This window comes from Epinephelus lanceolatus, chromosome 6 (genome assembly GCF_041903045.1).
Source record: "Epinephelus lanceolatus isolate andai-2023 chromosome 6, ASM4190304v1, whole genome shotgun sequence".
NCBI lineage: Eukaryota > Metazoa > Chordata > Actinopteri > Perciformes > Serranidae > Epinephelus > Epinephelus lanceolatus.
In genome coordinates this window covers 33,272,337-33,292,101 of record NC_135739.1, presented here as the reverse complement: position 1 = coordinate 33,292,101, position 19,765 = coordinate 33,272,337, and the positions used below count along the sequence as shown (strand labels likewise).

The window sequence follows — 19,765 nt, the reverse complement described above, 5'->3', positions numbered from 1 at the left end:
TTCTGATGATCTCTTAGTCTACCTGTCAGGCAAACACAGATTAGTGCTTCAGCAAAAACACATTAAATGTCTGCAGAGCGAAGGAAGTGACAGACAGTCAGTGTTTTATAGTCTGTGCTGCTTAAAGCTTCTCTGTTGAAAGCTACTTTGAGATTTTTGGTGTCGGCTGCTCCCTGCAGGTGGTGCAGGCAGGAAGGAAAAGTACAAAAAAAAATCTCGGTCTCATCGTAAAGCTTTTATTTTTCTCATGATATGAAGAAAAAGCACAGCGAGTAACATAAAAGCTTTCTGACTAACTGAAAACATGAAGTGTGGAAGATAAGTTTTGAGAGTGAATTTAACTTTGTATTCATATATACAGCAGCTGTTGAAATTATTTTCACTTACAACAGATGGATTTTAGTTCACTCTGAGGCTGTGCTTTGGCTGAGCTCTTATGTGTAGATGTGGAACATGTATGCCAGTCTTCCCAGTCAGTCTTTCCATATTCTGACACATACTGTATGGCTCTGACATTTTAAATTTCACAGAAGGTTCATCGTCCTCGTAGAAAAAGTGCTTCTTATAAATTAAAACCAAGTCCAAAAGTTTAGTTTAACTGGAACGAAGTTGTGTGTCGGTACACATCAATTCTGCATGTTTCATTTTTAATAAATTATTTTCAATATGGCAGAGAAGTATTTTCATAAGCACACAAATAACAATTTACATTTTTAAATATTTACATCCTCAAAATGACAGCAGAAAGGGAATAAAGAAAATCATAAATTGTTCCGTCTTCACATCGTATTGATCCACTGGTGCCGCTGGCTCAGAGGCTCTGTGTGTCTAATAAAGAACGGAGCTCTTGGTGAATCATCCCGCTCTGTCCTGTCAGGTAAGGGGCAGTTAGGGGCTCCTGCTAAATGAAATACTCCTTTTGGTTTTCACTGGGAGCGCTCTGTGAGTCCACCTGGCTGCTGAAGGGAAACTCATGGCCGTCTTCAGGCTGCGCTTCTTTGACTTCCTGGTTTCGATACGTCTCTTTCCTGCTGCAGATGAATCTGGCCATTATCGCCAATGCAGACACGGTGACAAAGATCACAACAGCGATGACCCCTGAACACAGAAATGCACAAAAATAATTTTGCTTCAAAATCATGTACATAAGCAACCAGGTTGTTGTCAGTCTTCTTATTTTCTTGCCAAGAGGTACATGAGAAGATCCATGCCACTTTTATATCAGTGCGTTAAAGACACTTTTTTTAAACTTCCACTAGCACAATGGAGCAGTTTTTCAGTGAGCAGGTCCTGTTGTGGATTTCTTTGACATGTGCACCATGGAAAGTACCAGTGTTGCCAACTCTTTTCCAATGAAGTAGTTAGCACAAACTCTAAAACTCACTAAAAGCCACCAGATAACATCATTCACCCATTTGCTTAATTATGACACATACGCTCAAATGCATATTGACGACATCATTGTGCATTGGGTGCAGCGAGGGAGAGATCAAGAAAAGCAGATAAAAATTCTCATTACAGGAACTGCATGTCTTTGAAACTGTGGTATGTTGGTGCTACATGTGAAAGGAGGGGGGGAACAGTGGTGAAGCAAAATGATCTTTATTACGGTCTGACAGAAACAAAAGCATTTTACAATTATGCTTAATTAGATTCAACAGAAGAATCCTCAACAAAGCATTTCATGAGCTGTGAGGTAAAATCACTGTTTCTTTCAAATGAGTCTGGTGACTGTGGACAGGGGCAGCAGCAAAATGTGTTTTAGCCATATAAGAATAGGGCCACCTTAAACAGTTAACATCAGTTTGAGTGTACACTATGTTTAGAATATTTTCACTGCCTTACCTCCCAATCAGACAGCCCTTTAATGCTCTTCTCAAAGCCGCAGACTCCATTGACAGAAACAGCAATTTTACCTCACAGAACACAGTCAGTCACTGGTCTTCTGCTGCCCCTTGATCAGTTAGTTAGTTTGTGTTATTGTGTGACTTTGGGAACTGACCAATCCGTGCAGGTTCTCTTGTCTGCTTCTTTAAACTGGAAGCGTGAGATCGATAACACACAATTCTCAGTGAAGGCTCAGTCACATGCAGTGCTGCTGTACAGAAGGAGAGTAGGGGAGAGACTCAGCAGAGGAGCTGTGGGCGGTGATTACTCTGAGAAGCATGAATGGAAATGAAACACACTGTATAGTATATTTGAATATAATGCTTGTTGTTTCCCAGACAGTCTGAATAAGTTGCTAAATTTGTCACAAGCCGCTTTTTCAGAAATAAAGTCGCTAAGGGGGTCTGAAAAGTTGGTAACACTGGGTAACGTGATACACAATCAGTGGTTTGATTAGTCTGCTGATCAGCAGGTGCAGTAACACACCAAGAAACACAGCAGTGCACATGGAAAGGCAGGAAAGAAAATGATCAGCTCAATATGGGTGTAAACGTTGCAGGATTTATGATCAACTTTGTTTTATGAGGAAGAACATGGGTTCAACATGTTGTTAAGGCCTCAAGGATATATGCAACGTGTTTTGGTGAGAAACAATGTCAATGTCACTTTTGTTTGTGTGCAAGAAATCTTTACAGAGCACCTTTAAATATGGATGTATAGGCAGCTTGACTAGCTTAGCACAAACACTAGAGCCAAGGACAGTTAGCTTAGCTCTCTGCAAAGTTAAAAATAACCACCACCTCTAAAGCTCACAAATGAACAGACTGTATCATGCTTGTTTAATCCGTACATACACAGAAATGTAAAAATGACAATTTGTGGGTTTAGGGGGAGTTATGTGCTGTAACTATATTTCTTGGCCGACAAAAAACAGTGTCAAAACTATTCCTTTAAACATCATGTTAAGAAGAAATTCAGTGGGCTAGATTTCTGCTAGAAATGCCAGTAATACATGGCCAAGCAATTGGATTACTGGGTTTCTGACAGGGTTTAACCATGCTCACATTTGCATGAGAAAGACATCAAACAGGGGAAGTATCAATGTGGCAGCAGAGCTGAGGAATGACGACAAGATTATTACTTGTGACTGCACTTTCCGCTTTCCAAAATACTTAAAACCAAATGAAGACTGGAAAAATAAATGAAACAGCCATGAGGTAAAACTTCTCTCACTGCAGGGTGTGTACTCTCACTTAGCATTTAGCCCAAAGGCTCTGACCAAAACAAATAATAGTAGAAAAAAAAATTAAAAAAAAAAAACCCAATGCTTTACGCCACATCATATCATTCAAACACAGATTTATTATTGGACTACCTTTTAAAGATGACAGCTAACTTAAATCCTTGATTGTTAAAAACTTTTTTTTACAGTTCAGACCATGTTCAATTACTTCAGACTATTTCTGTCCTCCAATGTGTCACATCGCAGAGTAAGACTGAATGATACCTGAATTTGTGCTGTTTTGAAACAATGTTGTTTTTGTCACTCCTCACCCTCCTGGCGTTTCATCTAAATCAAAAATAGCTCACCACAAATTGTCGAAAGAAACTGCAATTGCTGTGTAGACAGGGTGTGACTTCTGTTACATGTTTTTCTTTGTCTGTGATTTCCTCCCCTCAGAAACGGATTCTGTACAGGAGCCCTGAGACGCAAGCGAGAAAAAATTCTGCCGATCCATTTTCTCAGTCTGATCTATATTGTTTTCTCTCCTGTGTTTATGACTTAAGAACAAGTGAAAAACACGGTTTTGCCAGGATAATCTGTCTGAGTTCCTTTTTTTTTTAATATTTCTGAAACAGTTGGGAAAAAGTTTGGCCAGAACAATCTTTCAGAGTTACTTTTTGGCAGGATCGTTTGTTGCTGTAATACTTATAAAGTTCATATATTGTGTCTTAGCAAATTATGTTACATCGATGTCAACATTAATGCCTTTAGTCCCATTTAGAACACATGGGGTGGTGCAGGGCGCCCAGTGGCTCACCTGAGGCCTGTACTATGAAACAAGTTAAACTACCCAGGGTACCTTTTTATTATCTGGCTTGACTAACCCCAACATTGGCCGTCTGGATAACCGGTACTATAAAGTTTGTTATCAACTAGTCCAGTCAACTCTGGGTTTTCCTATCCAGCCACGAGCGCATTCATGTGAAAGAGACAGGGGTGTTAATTATGAATGACGATGTCTTCTTCTATGATCATCCCCTGAGGAACCCCTGAGGAATTTGCAATAGTTTTTGATGCCAGTCCAACAGGCACTGTAATGCTTCTTAGAAATATATTGGAAGAATGTTAGGATGCAACCGCATAAATACCTAATTGTGAATAACGTTAAATTGTTCATAAATATTACTCTGCCAATCTGATTGTTTGTTGCAGACATTCACACAAACTGCCCTCTCTCTGCAACAAACAATCTGAAACTGTTTTACACCTTTACTGACTTTTTTCTCACACCAAGAAATTCTGGAAGGACAGATTTATCGTGGACCATATTTCTAAAGACTTTACATTGTTATGGGAAAATGTGGTGTTTGGTTTCCTCAAGTACCCTCAAGTGTCTTATCCATAAATGTAAGAATGTAAGTTTAGCAATAATAAACCTCATATTGGTGTTTTTCTGAAGGATGTTGAACACTACATGAAACTACTCTTGGGTGTAACCCACAAAAAGGCTATTAAGACACTTGACATCTGTAGGTCTTATACTATCTTTGTGTAGTATGTTATTCCCCTGGCTTTCTGTTATTATTGTGTTTGTATACTCCCAACTGTATACTGAGTCCTGTTACACTGTGTTGTTTAAATAAAGATATGTATATACAGTACAGGCCAAAAGTTTGGACACACCTTCTCATTCAATGCGTTTTCTTTATTTTCATGACTATTTACATTGTAGATTCTCACTGAAGGCATCAAAACTATGAATGAACACATGTGGAGTTATGTACTTAACAAAAAAAGGTGAAATAACTGAAAAACATGTTTTATATTCTAGTTTCTTCAAAATAGCCATCCTCTGCTCTGATTACTGCTTTGCACACTCTTGGCATTCTCTCGATGAGCTTCAAGAGGTAGTCACCTGAAATGGTTTCCACTTCACAGGTGTGCCTTATCAGGGTTAATTAGTGGAATTTCTTGCTTTATCAATGGGGTTGGGACCATCAGTTGTGTTGTGCAGAAGTCAGGTTAATACACAGCCGACAGCCCTATTGGACAACTGTTAAAATTCATATTATGGCAAGAACCAATCAGCTAACTAAAGAAAAACGAGTGGCCATCATTACTTTAAGAAATGAAGGTCAGTCAGTCCGGAAAATTGCAAAAACTTTAAATGTGTCCCCAAGTGGAGTTGCAAAAACCATCAAGCGCTACAACGAAACTGGCACACATGAGGACCGACCCAGGAAAGGAAGACCAAGAGTCACCTCTGCTTCTGAGGATAAGTTCATCCGAGTCACCAGCCTCAGAAATCGCAAGTTAACAGCAGCTCAGATCAGAGACCAGATGAATGCCACACAGAGTTCTAGCAGCAGACCCATCTCTAGAACAACTGTTAAGAGGAGACTGCGCCAATCAGGCCTTCATGGTCAAATAGCTGCTAGGAAACCACTGCTAAGGAGAGGCAACAAGCAGAAGAGATTTGTTTGGGCCAAGAAACACAAGGAATGGACATTAGACCAGTGGAAATCTGTGCTTTGGTCTGATGAGTCCAAATTTGAGATCTTTGGTTCCAACCGCCGTGTCTTTGTGAGACGCAGAAAAGGTGAACGGATGGATTCCACATGCCTGGTTCCCACTGTGAAGCATGGAGGAGGAGGTGTGATGGTGTGGGGGTGTTTTGCTGGTGACACTGTTGGGGATTTATTCAAAATTGAAGGCACACTGAACCAGCATGGCTACCACAGCATCCTGCAGCGACATGCCATCCCATCCGGTTTGCGTGTAGTTGGACGATCATTTATTTTTCAACAGGACAATGACCCCAAACACACCTCCGGGCGGTGTAAGGGCTATTTGACCAAGAAGGAGAGTGATGGAGTGCTGCGGCAGATGACCTGGCCTCCACAGTCACCGGACCTGAACCCAATCGAGATGGTTTGGGGTGAGCTGGACCGCAGAGTGAAGGCAAAGGGGCCAACAAGTGCTAAACACCTCTGGGAACTCCTTCAGGACTGTTGGAAAACCATTTCAGGTGACTACCTCTTGAAGCTCATCGAGAGAATGCCAAGAGTGTGCAAAGCAGTAATCAGAGCAAAGGGTGGCTATTTTGAAGAAACTAGAATATAAAACATGTTTTCAGTTATTTCACCTTTTTTTGTTAAGTACATAACTCCACATGTGTTCATTCATAGTTTTGATGCCTTCAGTGAGAATCTACAATGTAAATAGTCATGAAAATAAAGAAAACGCATTGAATGAGAAGGTGTGTCCAAACTTTTGGCCTGTACTGTATATCAAAAAAATCCCCGTCAGCTGAGACTTACATTATATGTAGGCATCACTATGCTATGTGTGACATTAGTATAGAGTATTTTTTGCTTTTAAGTTGGATGATGATGAAAGTACTCTTGAATATGTCACATTAAACAATTTAAAGTGCCAGACTGTTTCTGCACCAAAGAAAATGGCTGCATTTATAATAACAGAAGCCAATTAAAAATGTGTGGATTATTTTTCCAATAAAATATTATTTTTTTCCCCTAGTTCTCATCACACAGGTGTCTCATGTTATTCTGAGTTGCAGTGATGGAATCAGAGTGTAAAATTAGCAACACTGTCAGCTATCACTGCGGGCTAAAATAAACTTTGCATAAGTTAAAATACTGCTAAAATCATGTGTTTAGTGTTGTAAACGATCTCTCCATTTGATAGATGCTCTGCTTTAAAACCAGTGGAAATAGAGCCGTGGGACAATGAAATTATTCTACTGACCTATGACAGCATATAGGCTCCTCTTTTTTACCTGAGACTCCGGATATTTGTTAATGGATACTGTTTTCTTCAGTGACCTGATTGCTCAGAGGTCAAGATGTTGACAGCCTGTGATCCGATACTCTGCCCCAGAGCAGGTTAGCTGTTCAGCATGTTACCACGGTGATTTTTCTCGATAAAATGATAATCGGCTTCATAGTACTGAAAACCTAGAGTTAACCCTGAAGTTACCTCGCTAACTCCAAATTCTTTTTCGTAGTGCAGGCCTCTGGTAGAGCAGGCACCTTATGTACTTAGGCCTGGGTTTAATTGCAACCTGCAGCCTTTCAGTGCGTGTCATCCCCCCTCTCTGTCCCTTTTCTGTCCTATATCATCAAATAAAGGCAAAAAAAATATTCAAAAAGAAGTGCCACATTTCAGCATTTAGTGACTGAAATGAGTACTGCAACAACAAACACTTAAAAAATGATACTGACCCAAAAAAATCGGAGCTAAAAATGAATCACATTTTTTTTTCTCACTCGCCTCTCGGGGCTCCAGTAGATTATGTGTCTCATCTGTAAAAGTTTTCCAAAGTTGTATTTTAGGTATAAACAAACTTCATGTTTAACTTTAATGCTACTTCAAGGTGGTTTTCAAAATGGAAACACAAGCCTAAAATCCTTTCTTCTGCAAAGTTTTCATGTGTGAATTTAGACCCAAAATCTTCTCATTAAACAGCCAACCCATTACTGTTCCTCACTGCCTCTTTTTCTCTTCAGCTTCCAAGATCAAAATTTCTTTCTCCTCACTTGCATCCTGCACAAAAACTTTGAATCTGAACCTTCTCACCCCTCCTTACAATATCAGACTCCCCAAAATATAAAGTTTTGAATCAGCTGTAATGATATTTGAATGAACTTTCATTATTCCTGCAAAGATGGATTGCATTACCTCCGATTAGAGCTGAGTCATTCCTGATGGCGTTCACCAAAGGCTGACCTGGATCCACTGAACCAGGTTGGTCTGCAGAGACAAAGACGGAAAAGGAAGAGTAATAAAAAGCAGAAAAGATGCTCCAGTAAAGTGAGGTATACGATACAGAGAAGACTGCAGAGCAGAGAAGTGGGAAAACAAGAAAGTCTGAAAAAAAGTGAAATTTAATTTACAAAAAGAAGAAAGATGATGTAAAGGAGTATATAGAGATAAATAGAGTGACTGTGAGAACCATCAGTCAGGGCAGACAGTGCTTGTTGAAAGCTTCAGCACAGTCTCAAAGGACTTCACTACAGTTGTCTGACTAATCTCATCTGTCGGAGTGCCATCAGTCTGTCTGCTTACCGCGGAGGATGTTTAATGAGCCTATAAAAAGTCTAATGAACAGCCCTAAGAATACAATTAAAAGCATACCAGAAAGGAGGAGAAGTGGGTGGTTATTTAATAATGTATATGGTGTATATAGTATAGTATGGAATATAAGGGCTGAGATTGCTCCTTGTACCTGATAAGGAGTGTGTGGTTTCTGCAGCGTAGGGATTGGCTGGAGAAGAGGAAGCACAGCTCGACTGAACCAATGGGCCGCTGACAATAACAGGGCTGTCAGGGTGCAGCAGAGCAGCTTTCAGAGGACTGATGGAGTTAAAGCAAACACCTGACAGACAGCCGGTGAACCCAAGAGAGGCCAAGCCGGCCAGCTCCTCATCTAACTCATCAGACTCTGAAGGCGGAGAGAGAGAAACACAGAGACAAGAATGGCTGAGAGCGAAGACACATTTGTTATCAGCCAGTTCCAATTACACATTTTAAATATGGCAGTGATAAAAATTTATCTTGATGAGACCACGGTCGCGATGATAAGTGGTATCTATCTTTGTCTTAATCATTTTAACATCCATTTTTGAAACCGCAGAAGAGGATAAACCACCTGGAAATGATTATGCCAAACAAAACAGGGATAGTGGATGATACTGAAAAACCACACATCATATTCACAAGCAAAGTTTTTCAGTGTTGGAGGGCATATTTTGAAACAATTATTCCTACAATGTTCATGCATGCTAACTGCAGTATGGCTAAAGTATTGGAAGGTTAGGCACCTAAAACACGTGTGTGGGTAACATCAATTCTGCACAGGCTAAAAAGCAGGGCTCGAAACCAAGCGACAATGAATAAACAACAATATAAAAACATCAATATCTGTATCAGCTATTGGCCAAATCGTTGAACATCGGGATCTATATATCTATCCTTTACTAATAATACATGGTACAGTGCACTAACAAGGCACCAATATTTAGCCTGGACTTTGTTCATTAATCGAAGCAACTGCAGCTAGCTGTGTCTACTTCCTTTATTCTAAGTTTAAAATCATTTAACAAGATAAAAGTCTTGCATTGGAGCTTGGCCTGAAGATTGTTCTAGGACTCGGAAACATAGTAGAACATGCTTGTGTTGCCAGCCTCTGTGCTGGTGAAAGGCACTTTCAACTGAAGCCATTTGTGCAACCTGAGATTATGACTGATTCGCACGGATAGAAACTTAGTTAAGTTGGAAATTTGCCTGTGATGATCTTACAGACTTTAATGTACCAGTGCTAAAAGCTACACAAAGTGATAGATGACCATCCCGCCATGCTGTGTATAAAGTACAACACTCGGTGCGGGGGCGGCAGTAGCTCAGTCCATAGGGACTTGGGTTGGGAACCGGAGGGTTCGAGTCCCCTTTGGACCAAAATATGGAGCGTGGACTGGTGGCTGGAGAGGTGCCAGTTCACCTCCTGGGCACTGCCGAGGTGCCCTTGAGCAAGGCACTGAACCCCCCAACTGCTCGGGGCGCCTCACCAAGGGCAGCCCCCTCACTCTGACATCTCTCCACACAAATTTAATAAAGAATATAATAAAAATAATATATGTAGAAAAAGAAACTGTGCAACATGCATCATAACATCAAAGTCAAATCTGTTCTGTACTCTTGCAGTTTGTCATGTTACAGTAAGTAAAGGTTGGCACTGGACATGAATCTTGTCCTACAGATTCTACCAATATGAACGTTCAATACTATATATACAGTACAGAACATCCAGTTTGAACAGGTTTTCTTTTTTTAATATGTCAGTGCATTAATGGACTGGTCTCATTCAATTGAATGAGAGGGGCTGATTTTACATTGTTGGTAAATACAATGAACTAGAAGGCCAAGCAGCTGGCTTGTTTTGTTGAAATGGAAGCTACCTTTTGATCATAAAAGGCCACATGTAGCAGCTTTAATAAACAGCCGGTAAGCAACAAGTCTAAAGCCATACTAGTGGAAACTAAAATGTTAATTACACTGCACAATATGAAAGTGCTGGGAGAAACAAACTGCATTACATTTACTTTTCTATTTTTGGAGTCCTCACAGTAATGGTGGTGCTAGAGGGAAGGCAATTGGGTCATTAAAATCAAAAGGATTTATTCCCTTTGGAGCCAGAATATGCTCAGCAAATTTCATGGTAATCTGCCTTTTACATTATTAAATTTCTTGTGTACAAGTGCAAGTTTTAGTCTGAAAGTGTTGTGGGAGGAAAAGGCCTAAGGGGTCAAGAAAACATTAGGATTCGTCCTCTGGGGACCAGGAGTATCCTCAGCAAAGTGTAATAAATGTTTGGCCATTCAGTTTTCAATTAGCTCAGTGAACCAAAGTGTTGGTCAAGTGAAAATGTTTACCTTACGGGAATGTGACTACTTTTAGGTAAAACTTGTGAGACTTTGTTACTAGATTACCTCTCGGCTGTCAACCCATTTGCCAAAAGAGATGTTAGCACTGAACTTTTCTCCAAACCACAGGCAGATATGTTACATTTGCACATTACTATAGCAGATAAGTTAAACATTTACGTTTTAACAACACTGTAGCTAATGAGCAGTTAGAATTACAATTGAAAACCACTTTATTATGGTCAGATGGAAAAGATCATGTTTTGGCTTAAAAAGCACTGTTTAGGGAGCACAATCCTGGCAGGAAAAGCAGCAGTGTCTCGGTTAAAAAAACAACTGCTTTTCGGGTCACTATCCCAAAGAAAAGCAGCAACCTCTCATTAAAAAAACAATCACTTTTTGGGCCACTTCTCAGGCTACTATCCCATCTAGAAAAGCAGAAATGTCTTGGTAAAAAAAACAACCAATGTTTGCACCTAAAAAGCTGCTGGGAACAAAGCAAGGACTCGCTAATTCACAACCGTTTTTTTTTTGGCCTTGTGCAGTGGTCTGCAGCTTGGCACGCATCTCGCCTCTGAAACACGCCATCCACAATCCTCTCTATCTCCGGATTACAAAGTCAGCTTATATATTATGTCCGTCACTTTACAAACGTTGATATGATAGATAAACAATATACGCATCTAACATATTTGAGTTTTGCAGAAATGCCAACATTTTCTTCTGGCGACAGGCCTGCAGCTATCATCACAAAACTGTGGACAAAAAACATGTAAACACCTCCTTATATTAGGAAACTGCCAGTGAGTCTCTCTGGTGGCTAATGTGTCCACGCCACTATTTGTGACAGCAAGTGCTAAGTAAAATCTTAAGCAGCTATAAATGTCAGTGTGAACTACAATTATTCCTGCAGTGCAATTTGATTACACAGCACATCATCACTACTCATCTAAGTTATTATCGCAGAGAAGCAACTTTTCACCACACAAATGGGACACTGCAGAGTGGCCTGGCTGGAGAGGGCTGTTTATCAGCTGTATATTTGATCAGGCTTTGATTAAGTCTTAAATTAAGTGTGATCCTCTTGTCAGCGGGAAATAATTTGACTCTGAATTATATGTTTTATGACATGCATTTATCTGTTGAGCAACCTGCAAAATAGAGAGCAGCTGATTAAGATGGGAGGAAAAAGTTAATAACACAACAGATTTAAGTCACAGCTGTAGCGTTAGATTGTCTAACACCGCATTACCATATTTTGTCTCTGTTGTTTAATTAAGAAGACAAACTTTTTCTCTATCTCTACCTTTTACCATTTTTTCTTCTAACAAATAAAGCACACGCAGGCAGGGGAGTTTGTCTCTGAGGTATTTTAAGCAATCTGCTTCACCCAGCATGCATGTGCACGTTTAACTGTCTATATTAAATAGGTAAAGTTATCATCTTTATGAAAAAGGAATATTCAAAAAATATGGTCATAGAAAAAAACTAAAATTGAGCATACAGGATCCTACAATGTAAAGTTTGCCTTTAAATGAGGCTAAGTGAAACAATACAGTATGTAAAACTAACAAATGTAAGATGATGTGGTAAAGTTTCTTATATCATCCAGTACTGGTGGTATTAGGTGTTAAAAGTGCTGAATAGAGTCTGTGCCTTCTTCACTAAGAAGGATTTGGATGTTTGTGCGAGCAGTCAAACCCCACACTGACAGCACTGGCCTTGTATCCACGAACTGACGATTACTGTCCACCCCCGCCCAACTGCTGCCCTTTACCTCCACCTCTCTCTGTATCACTATCTCACTCTCCCTCTCTCTTCATCACCCCCCCCCTTCCTCTCTCTCTGTGTGAACAGCTCAGTCTCTCCATTCTTTCCTGGTCCATTAGTTAGGCTGATGGATGACAGCGCTGGCAGGGAGTGACAGTATATCAACTATCTTGCTGCCTCTCTGATACTGATATGACTGCCAGCGTCCTCTGGCTCAGCAGAGAGAAGGCTGGGTCACACACTAACACGGCCTGGGTCAACAACACAAAGAAATGTTCAGGAGCTGAACGTAAAAAGAGCACCGCCATCAATTTGGACTTGTTTCTGTCATGTGCACCTTACATGTGTGTGAGTAGAGCGAGCAATTTTGTGTTTTTCACACTCAAAACAATGTAAAAATAAATGCCCAAGTAGTTATATGAATACAAATATAATTTGAAAAAAATATAATGATTAGTGTGGTTCCAAAATAACAGGAGGGTCTGCTTTAACCTCATTTGTAGCACGACAGTGATTCAGTCAAGCGCCTTGGTCTGTACGCATCACTGAAGTGCCACAAATGACGTTAAAGTACACCATCTCATGTAATATTGCAATTCTATTGAGATACATAGGGTCTGACTAATAACTGGAAAAGAATCAGTTATGTCAGTAGACTCTCATATGTAATGAAACCTAATTTACTACTCGTCCGCCAGCCAACATGAGCCTAATACTTTCTAGAGATCGTCTGATTTCCCAACACAAATAAATACCCAATATATAAACACAAAATGACTTAGCTAGCTCAGCCTTGTTACGACTAACATATCTTCTTTCTTTCATATACAGATTTAGCTCCTACATCCACAAACCTCACATGTATTTTTAAATTAGTAGCACCTTGTCACCAACACCAGCTAATGGAGGACGCCAGAGGGTGCCAGACGTTTTCAATAACTCAAGAGCATTCGGCCTCTAGTTTCCCGGCGCAGCGCAGTGTGGCGCAGGGTGGCGAACCCCGCGCAGAGCTAGTTTTGAGCAGTGCAATCCGTGGCGCGCTCAGTTTGGTAGTTTGGCAGACCGAGGTGCACTGAGATGGGTGTGGCAGCGCAGCAGGGGGAGGTGTCGACAGATCCAGCTTGGCGCATTGACAGTTTCGTGCCAAAAGGCTTCGCCGAAGGTGCGCTAAAAGCTCGCCAGCTGAAACCAGGTCTACTGTCAGCGCAGGCGGAGCACAGCCGGTGTAAGCCAAAGTTTGGCTGACCGGCGGACAGTGCGCACACGTCACCAAAACCTCACAGGCAGGTTTCCAGAATATCAGGCACATTAACAATGTAATAAATACCCAAAAAACCACTATTCAATGCAACTATCTGCAATCAGCACATAAATGTATCTCTATATCGACTGTCCCGTCACATCTGATGTCAGATCAAAGGGGACTGGCACCGTTTAGCACGCGTAATGGAAACCCAACCTGATTTGATTAACACAGCTGCAAACTAATGAGTTCACATCCCTCTCAGCCAACCACAAACAGCCACAGCATCAGATAGGGAGTATATATTCAGCATCTGTCATCTTAGAAAAGTCAAAAGAAAAGAAACAGAGTGAGACTGCGAGAGAGAAAGAGAGAGCGCCCGCACACGAGAGAAACGCAACATTGATTTACAATTGTGGTGACCTCCTCCCAGGCTACCTTTGCATCATCAGCCCGTGGAGGTCTGCTTGCAGTTCCATATATTCGGACACAGCGAGCTTGGACCTCCCAGACCAAAACATCAGTTTCCTCCTGGGAGAAGTCCACAACATGTTTTTATCTAACAAAATATTCTCCTTCAATCCTCATTTGATAGCATTCAGCCTTTCAAAACCAACTTTTTCACTGCATTCACACTCGCTGAGGCGTACACCTGCACTGACGGGGCAGTCATGCAGCAAACAGCACCATAACTTATATCAATCAAAGAAAGTTAATTCATAAAAAAGACTAATTAATTTAATCTGATGAATCACTTAGCCTTTATAAGTATCTTATCTATCTCTTTCTGCAAATGCAGTGGTTAAGTTCACGTTCTGAAGTTGTTTTAAGTATTCTATTAATGTTACCATACTTGTTGCAAGAAACAGGCTATCATGAACATTTGTCAGATCATTTGCTTATAAGATATCGTAATAACCCATTTTTAGGTAGCTTTTTGCTCATCAGCTTTTCAGGTCATTTGAAATAAAGATCAAAAATGTTTCAGATATAGTAGTTTCATAATGTTGACTGCAGTGTGCTTATACTTACATATTAGACTTTATAATATTTTCAGGATTGTAAAGAGTTTCCTATAGATTTTAACCCATAGGCGTGAATACACACAGAGTGTGTGTGTCCAGGATGTACAAAGGCAACAGCAGCTGCAGCCTCATCTTCTTCCAACCATTCATCAAACTGAGTCCACTGTAAAGATCAAAATTATTAACAAAACGATCCATTTTTTTAGCAGGTTTGTGGCCCTCTGGTATTTGCTCTGGCAGTTACAGTGTTGCCATGTGTGCAATATTTTTAGTGATAAGCCAGGTGTGCTTTTATGCTGATTTGAGCACATTCAAGATGTCTTGTTGACCAATCAGATTGCCTGGTCGAACTATTTGTTATATTATCGCTTATACTCTCAAGTTGGGATATTCAATAGATTCTATAGATTCTAGTTTTGTAACTGATTCTACTGAACTATTTTGCTTCCTTCTTTTTTCAATTTGTGGCATATTATTTGAGAAAGAAAAACACTGTATACAGAGTTAGACATAACTTAACAGCCAGTTGGCCCTATGATTGGCAATCATTTCAGCGTGGGTACCCTGCTTCAGTTACCAGTGGTTATCAGCCTCATAGATATGGGTTAGGCGTCTGCTAAAAAATTACATTTGAACTGATCCTGGTACCTGTAATTCAGTACTTTATTTTCTCTTCTATGATACCAAATATGTAATAATCTCAAAGACCACTCGAGATCAAACGACAATACAGCCATTTAATGGGCTGATAACCTACTAGTAGGTGAAGCAAGTGTTTTTTAACTCATATCTATGAGGCTGATAACCACTGATGAGACCCATTTAATTGAGTGATAACATTCAAAGCAGGTGACAATGATAGGCTCCAGCTCCAAGAGAACCATGACAGTAGGTTAGAAGATGGATGAAGACATGGCTGGATGGATAAATGACAAGATATTGTGTAATTCTTCAATGTCTCCATAAACAATCAATAAAAAGTATTACTACACAAAGCAAACTGAATGTTTTGTTCATCTGCTCTGTTCTGAGGTTTTATTGCACCTGTTTCAGTTAAACTTCTGTTAAAACAAACCTCACACTGCTGGTTGGCCTTCCACCAGTTAACGACTGAATGACTTTTACTGTGAAGCAGTTACAGCTTCCTGTAGCTTTCACATTAGTGAATGCTAAGTCCTTGATGTTGAGTGGATGAATTAATGTAAATGTGGCAATTGCACAGCAGTAGTCTCTAATTAGGTGATGAAACAAGGTAAAATAGAAGTTACCTGCTTGTAACTCCTGTTCTATTACTATGTGCACAGCCCATTGTCGTACAAGCAGTTACTGTACGGACGATGATTGAGGCATGATGGGCCTAATTACATATGAATTGAGAACCTCTTCTGATACCCAATTCTATATCAGCCCCACATTTCTAACAGTATTTTTGTCTCAGATGATGCTAGCCAAAGGTAAACATTCGAGGCAACAGAGAAAAACATAAGGGCATCACAGCTTTGGTGCAAAGTCTTTCCCCTTCATTAAGAGAAGCTTCAGGTAGACAGATCAGTCCTGTAGAGGACGACAGGAGTGATGTGAAAGCAAAATGTACTGTCAGGCGCAGAGGGGTTGAACTGTACCGTCTGACTTCCTGGTTTAGTTTGACCCCTCCCACAGCAGCGGAGACTTATTGGTTGTTATGCTGTATTGCAGGGTGCTGACTCCAATCTTCCAAGTAATTTGTTCTTTTCAATCTCTCCTCATTACCATACAAAGTGAAGGACCTTTTCTAAAGTTATTACCATTACAGCTGTCTGAAGCTGCGCTCAGCTAGACAGACATAAAGACTGGATTACTCACCGCTGCGATAACACGGATAAAAGTTCACCAGCATATACTGTATTTTCTGAACTACTGCATTAGTGAAAAACAATGGCATTTGCACAAATACTGTACCAACCCATATGGCTCTAAAATGCATCTAATGCCACATAACAATGACTTAAGTGGGAGGCACCTTTAGACTTTTCTAAGGTTCTTGTTTTGCATCTCCGCAGCAAAGTGCTGTCTTTGTGACCATTTGAATATGGATGTCAACTTGTCTTTAAAAAGCACCACAGATGTTGCTCAGACTGCTGTTTTCCCTCTGGTCCACCAAACATGATGAATAGAAAACAGCAGAAAGCTCTAGCACAGTGTTTGTCGCATTGGGCCCAAACATCTCAGTGCTGTTATTCAAATGAGTCTGTTTAAGTGCTGGAGTCTGTGCGAAGAGAGCCTCACTTACCCTGCACTCTGCCCAGAATGAGTGATTTGATGCTGTTAAATTCCACATCAGATGTCAAGTTGAAGTCCTCTCCGGCATTCTGGTCGATCTGAAAGATAATGCATGTCACATGTGCAAAGGTAAAAGCTCAGCAGGTAAGAAGCGCAGACTGATAACAGCGACAAACTGTCAAGGACAGCTCTCTATTGTTAAGTGTTTAAACAAAAGCTGCTCTGTGAAGAAACTTCGACAAATGGCTGCAGAGAAGCAAGCAATTAAACATGAAAAGCTAGCCGGAGGCTGAACTTCTGGTCTGACCTGCATATTTAAATGGGATTAAACCCTAAAGCCGGAAACCAATAGACCCGTGAGATGCAGTGGTTCGCAGTAGCTGAGCAGAGAAATGGAGCGGGTTCTGAGGTGGTAAATGCCTCAGAGAGAGACACTCTTTTATAATAACACACAGGGTGTGATGTATTGCTCGCAAACACAGAGATTTGGGCTTTAGTGAATCATTTATCAATAAGACATCTGCTAATGTTGATCAACCTGAGAGTAAAGTGGAGCCAAAAAACAGGGAAAAAGAAAGTAGCTTGATAACAGAGAGGAAATGTGGCATTTATGAATTTATATTCTGCTTGGGTTCTGGACACTTGTGGACGGAGACATGTCTGGACATTTTGGTGCCATGAGTTATATATCCACTGGCAAGCCTGAGGGCATTGATCTTTCAATTTTATACATATTTTGTTATATGATACTATAATAATTTGACTTTCCAACGCTCATTCTTATAACATAAATTAAAACTGCTGGCTGATGTTTCTGTTAGGGCTGGAAATCACCATTGATTTTTCCAAAGCAATTCAATTCTGTTTCAAAAGGTCCCAGGTCCTAACTGATATTTGATACAATATCAACTTGATTAGACACATTTCAGTTACAATATCATTTATGTTTGAATATGAGATTCACAGAGCATTAATGCTGTAAATTGTACAAGTAACCCTCTAATCTGGTGTATTATCAAAAATACTGTTTACATTAAGACTTGATCCTAAAGCACTTACACTGATGTAAAATATTCAGGTAAAATGTAGCTTGGTTCTAGTATATTATTGAGGCTTCAGAAGCCATCATTTTCAATAATACTGTAAGGGCATATACCGTAAAACTTCAAATAGTAGCCCGAGCTATTATTTGCTTAAATTACTGAAATCAACAGGCCTATATTTGGGACAGGGGTCTATATGGGACACGACTTTAATTCCTTTTAAACAAAACTGCTTCTCAGCAAACATGGGAAATACAATGAAATTGTTTATTTGAACTAGTAAAAGTGTCACTTGTATTAAAAATTAGGCTTTGAATAACCTATCAATTCTGAATCATTCATTTAATCTAGCCTGGAGAAACAGCACATCAGAGAGAAAGAGAGTTATGACACTTGTTTTATGGCACTTGAGTATTATGGCACAGGGGCATAGTGACACAACACCACTTTATCACAATATTCATAACTTAAATTAATTTTTATGAAAAACCCTTTTGATTATTTTGATTGGTGGTCCCCTACTGACTAAAGGAATATGAATAACTTACAGGGTAATCGAGGAATGGACATATTCTGTCTTGATGACAGCTTCAGAGGTAATGAGTCACCACTTGTTCTTTTGTCATGTCATTCTTTTATCATCTCCATATTGACTAAAGCAGCTAACTAATGTTAGCTGAAGTGGGTCACCAACAACCTGGTTTGATACCTCCAAAGAATTTGGACTGAACTGAACTGCTTGGCAACCACACGAGGCATCCATTTAAGACAAGCCAAAATGTGTAGCCACAATGGGCTAGTAAAAGGGCTTAAGCATTTAATTTGGACTAGGCTATTGATTGCAGTTTTACAGTATTCTTGCACATTGAAGGTGCGACAGCCTCAGTTATTTTTTGGACTTGCTTAAACATAAATGCCTTCTACAAGGAGTTTGTTTTGGATTGAGATATGTTTTATTTCCACAATACTGCAACTTAATTTTGCACATCGTACATATGGCTTTGTTTTTGTTCAGCTCTTCTCTGTCTTCATAGTATTTAAATCTGAAACGTAACCAGACATCTGTCTAAGGCTTGACGGTGCCCTTGCGGGAGCAGATCTTATTGCACGAAGAACCAAAGGCTGCCCATGCAAGACTAACCAGAATGAAGCTTCAGGCATCAACAGGAAAAGACAACAACATCCGAGATATACGAAACATACAAATGTAACATATCTATGGTTTGAACCTACACTGCCAACATTTATTCTGGTGATTTAATGTAATTTATTACTTATCATTTTATCTTTTGTTTAGGGATGCACTTGTGCACAAAGTTTCCTGTTGAGATAAGTATTATCTAAGTTTGGATCATGTTATAGTTTGACTGCATGGAACATAAGTAAGCTAGGCACTCTTATAGCTGTATACATGATTTATTTGCAGTGGGAGAATGAACCGCATAGCCACAAAATAAGCACCTGGCAGCAGTTTCAATTAATAATATGACAACGAGTGTCAGCCTCTGAAGTGTCCCTATGCAGTCTGCCTCTCATTATCAGGTGTTTAGTGCAGTGTGAGCAGTGGGTTTATTTAACTATGTAATGCACAGTGTGGATGTCACTCTGACAGTAAAGTAAGATTGAGCATCTGAAATTAATTTCAAAAGATTTCTTCCTTTTCTTTTCTTTTTGTTCACAGTGTTTGTTGTAATGATGCGTGTGACAGTGTGCATTATTTGTTACGTGTGTGTACCTGAACAGAGACAGTGTCTGCCAGTCTCCTGACGATCACCGTGTGCAGACGTCCATCAGCCAAGCTCGTGACTCTGCTCCCCAGCACCTCTGCATCTCTGCTGCTGTGCAACTTGTACCTCAATTCCAGCTCATCT

At 40.1% G+C, this 19,765-nt stretch overlaps 1 protein-coding gene across 1 annotated transcript in view; it reads right to left on the bottom strand.

The window, feature by feature from the left end:
- Positions 1 to 218: 218 nt before the first annotated feature.
- Positions 219 to 19,765, bottom strand: part of LOC117254452 (contactin-associated protein-like 4) — a 165,429-nt gene continuing 145,882 nt past the window's right edge. The window contains exons 20-24 of the mRNA XM_033622768.2: positions 19,630 to 19,763; positions 16,862 to 16,949; positions 8,361 to 8,576; positions 7,814 to 7,885; positions 219 to 1,098 (exon numbers count right to left, since the gene is read on the bottom strand). Coding sequence (XP_033478659.1) covers positions 902 to 1,098; positions 7,814 to 7,885; positions 8,361 to 8,576; positions 16,862 to 16,949; positions 19,630 to 19,763 — 707 coding nt within the window. The 3' untranslated portion in view covers positions 219 to 901. The remainder of the gene's footprint in view (positions 1,099 to 7,813; positions 7,886 to 8,360; positions 8,577 to 16,861; positions 16,950 to 19,629; positions 19,764 to 19,765) is intronic.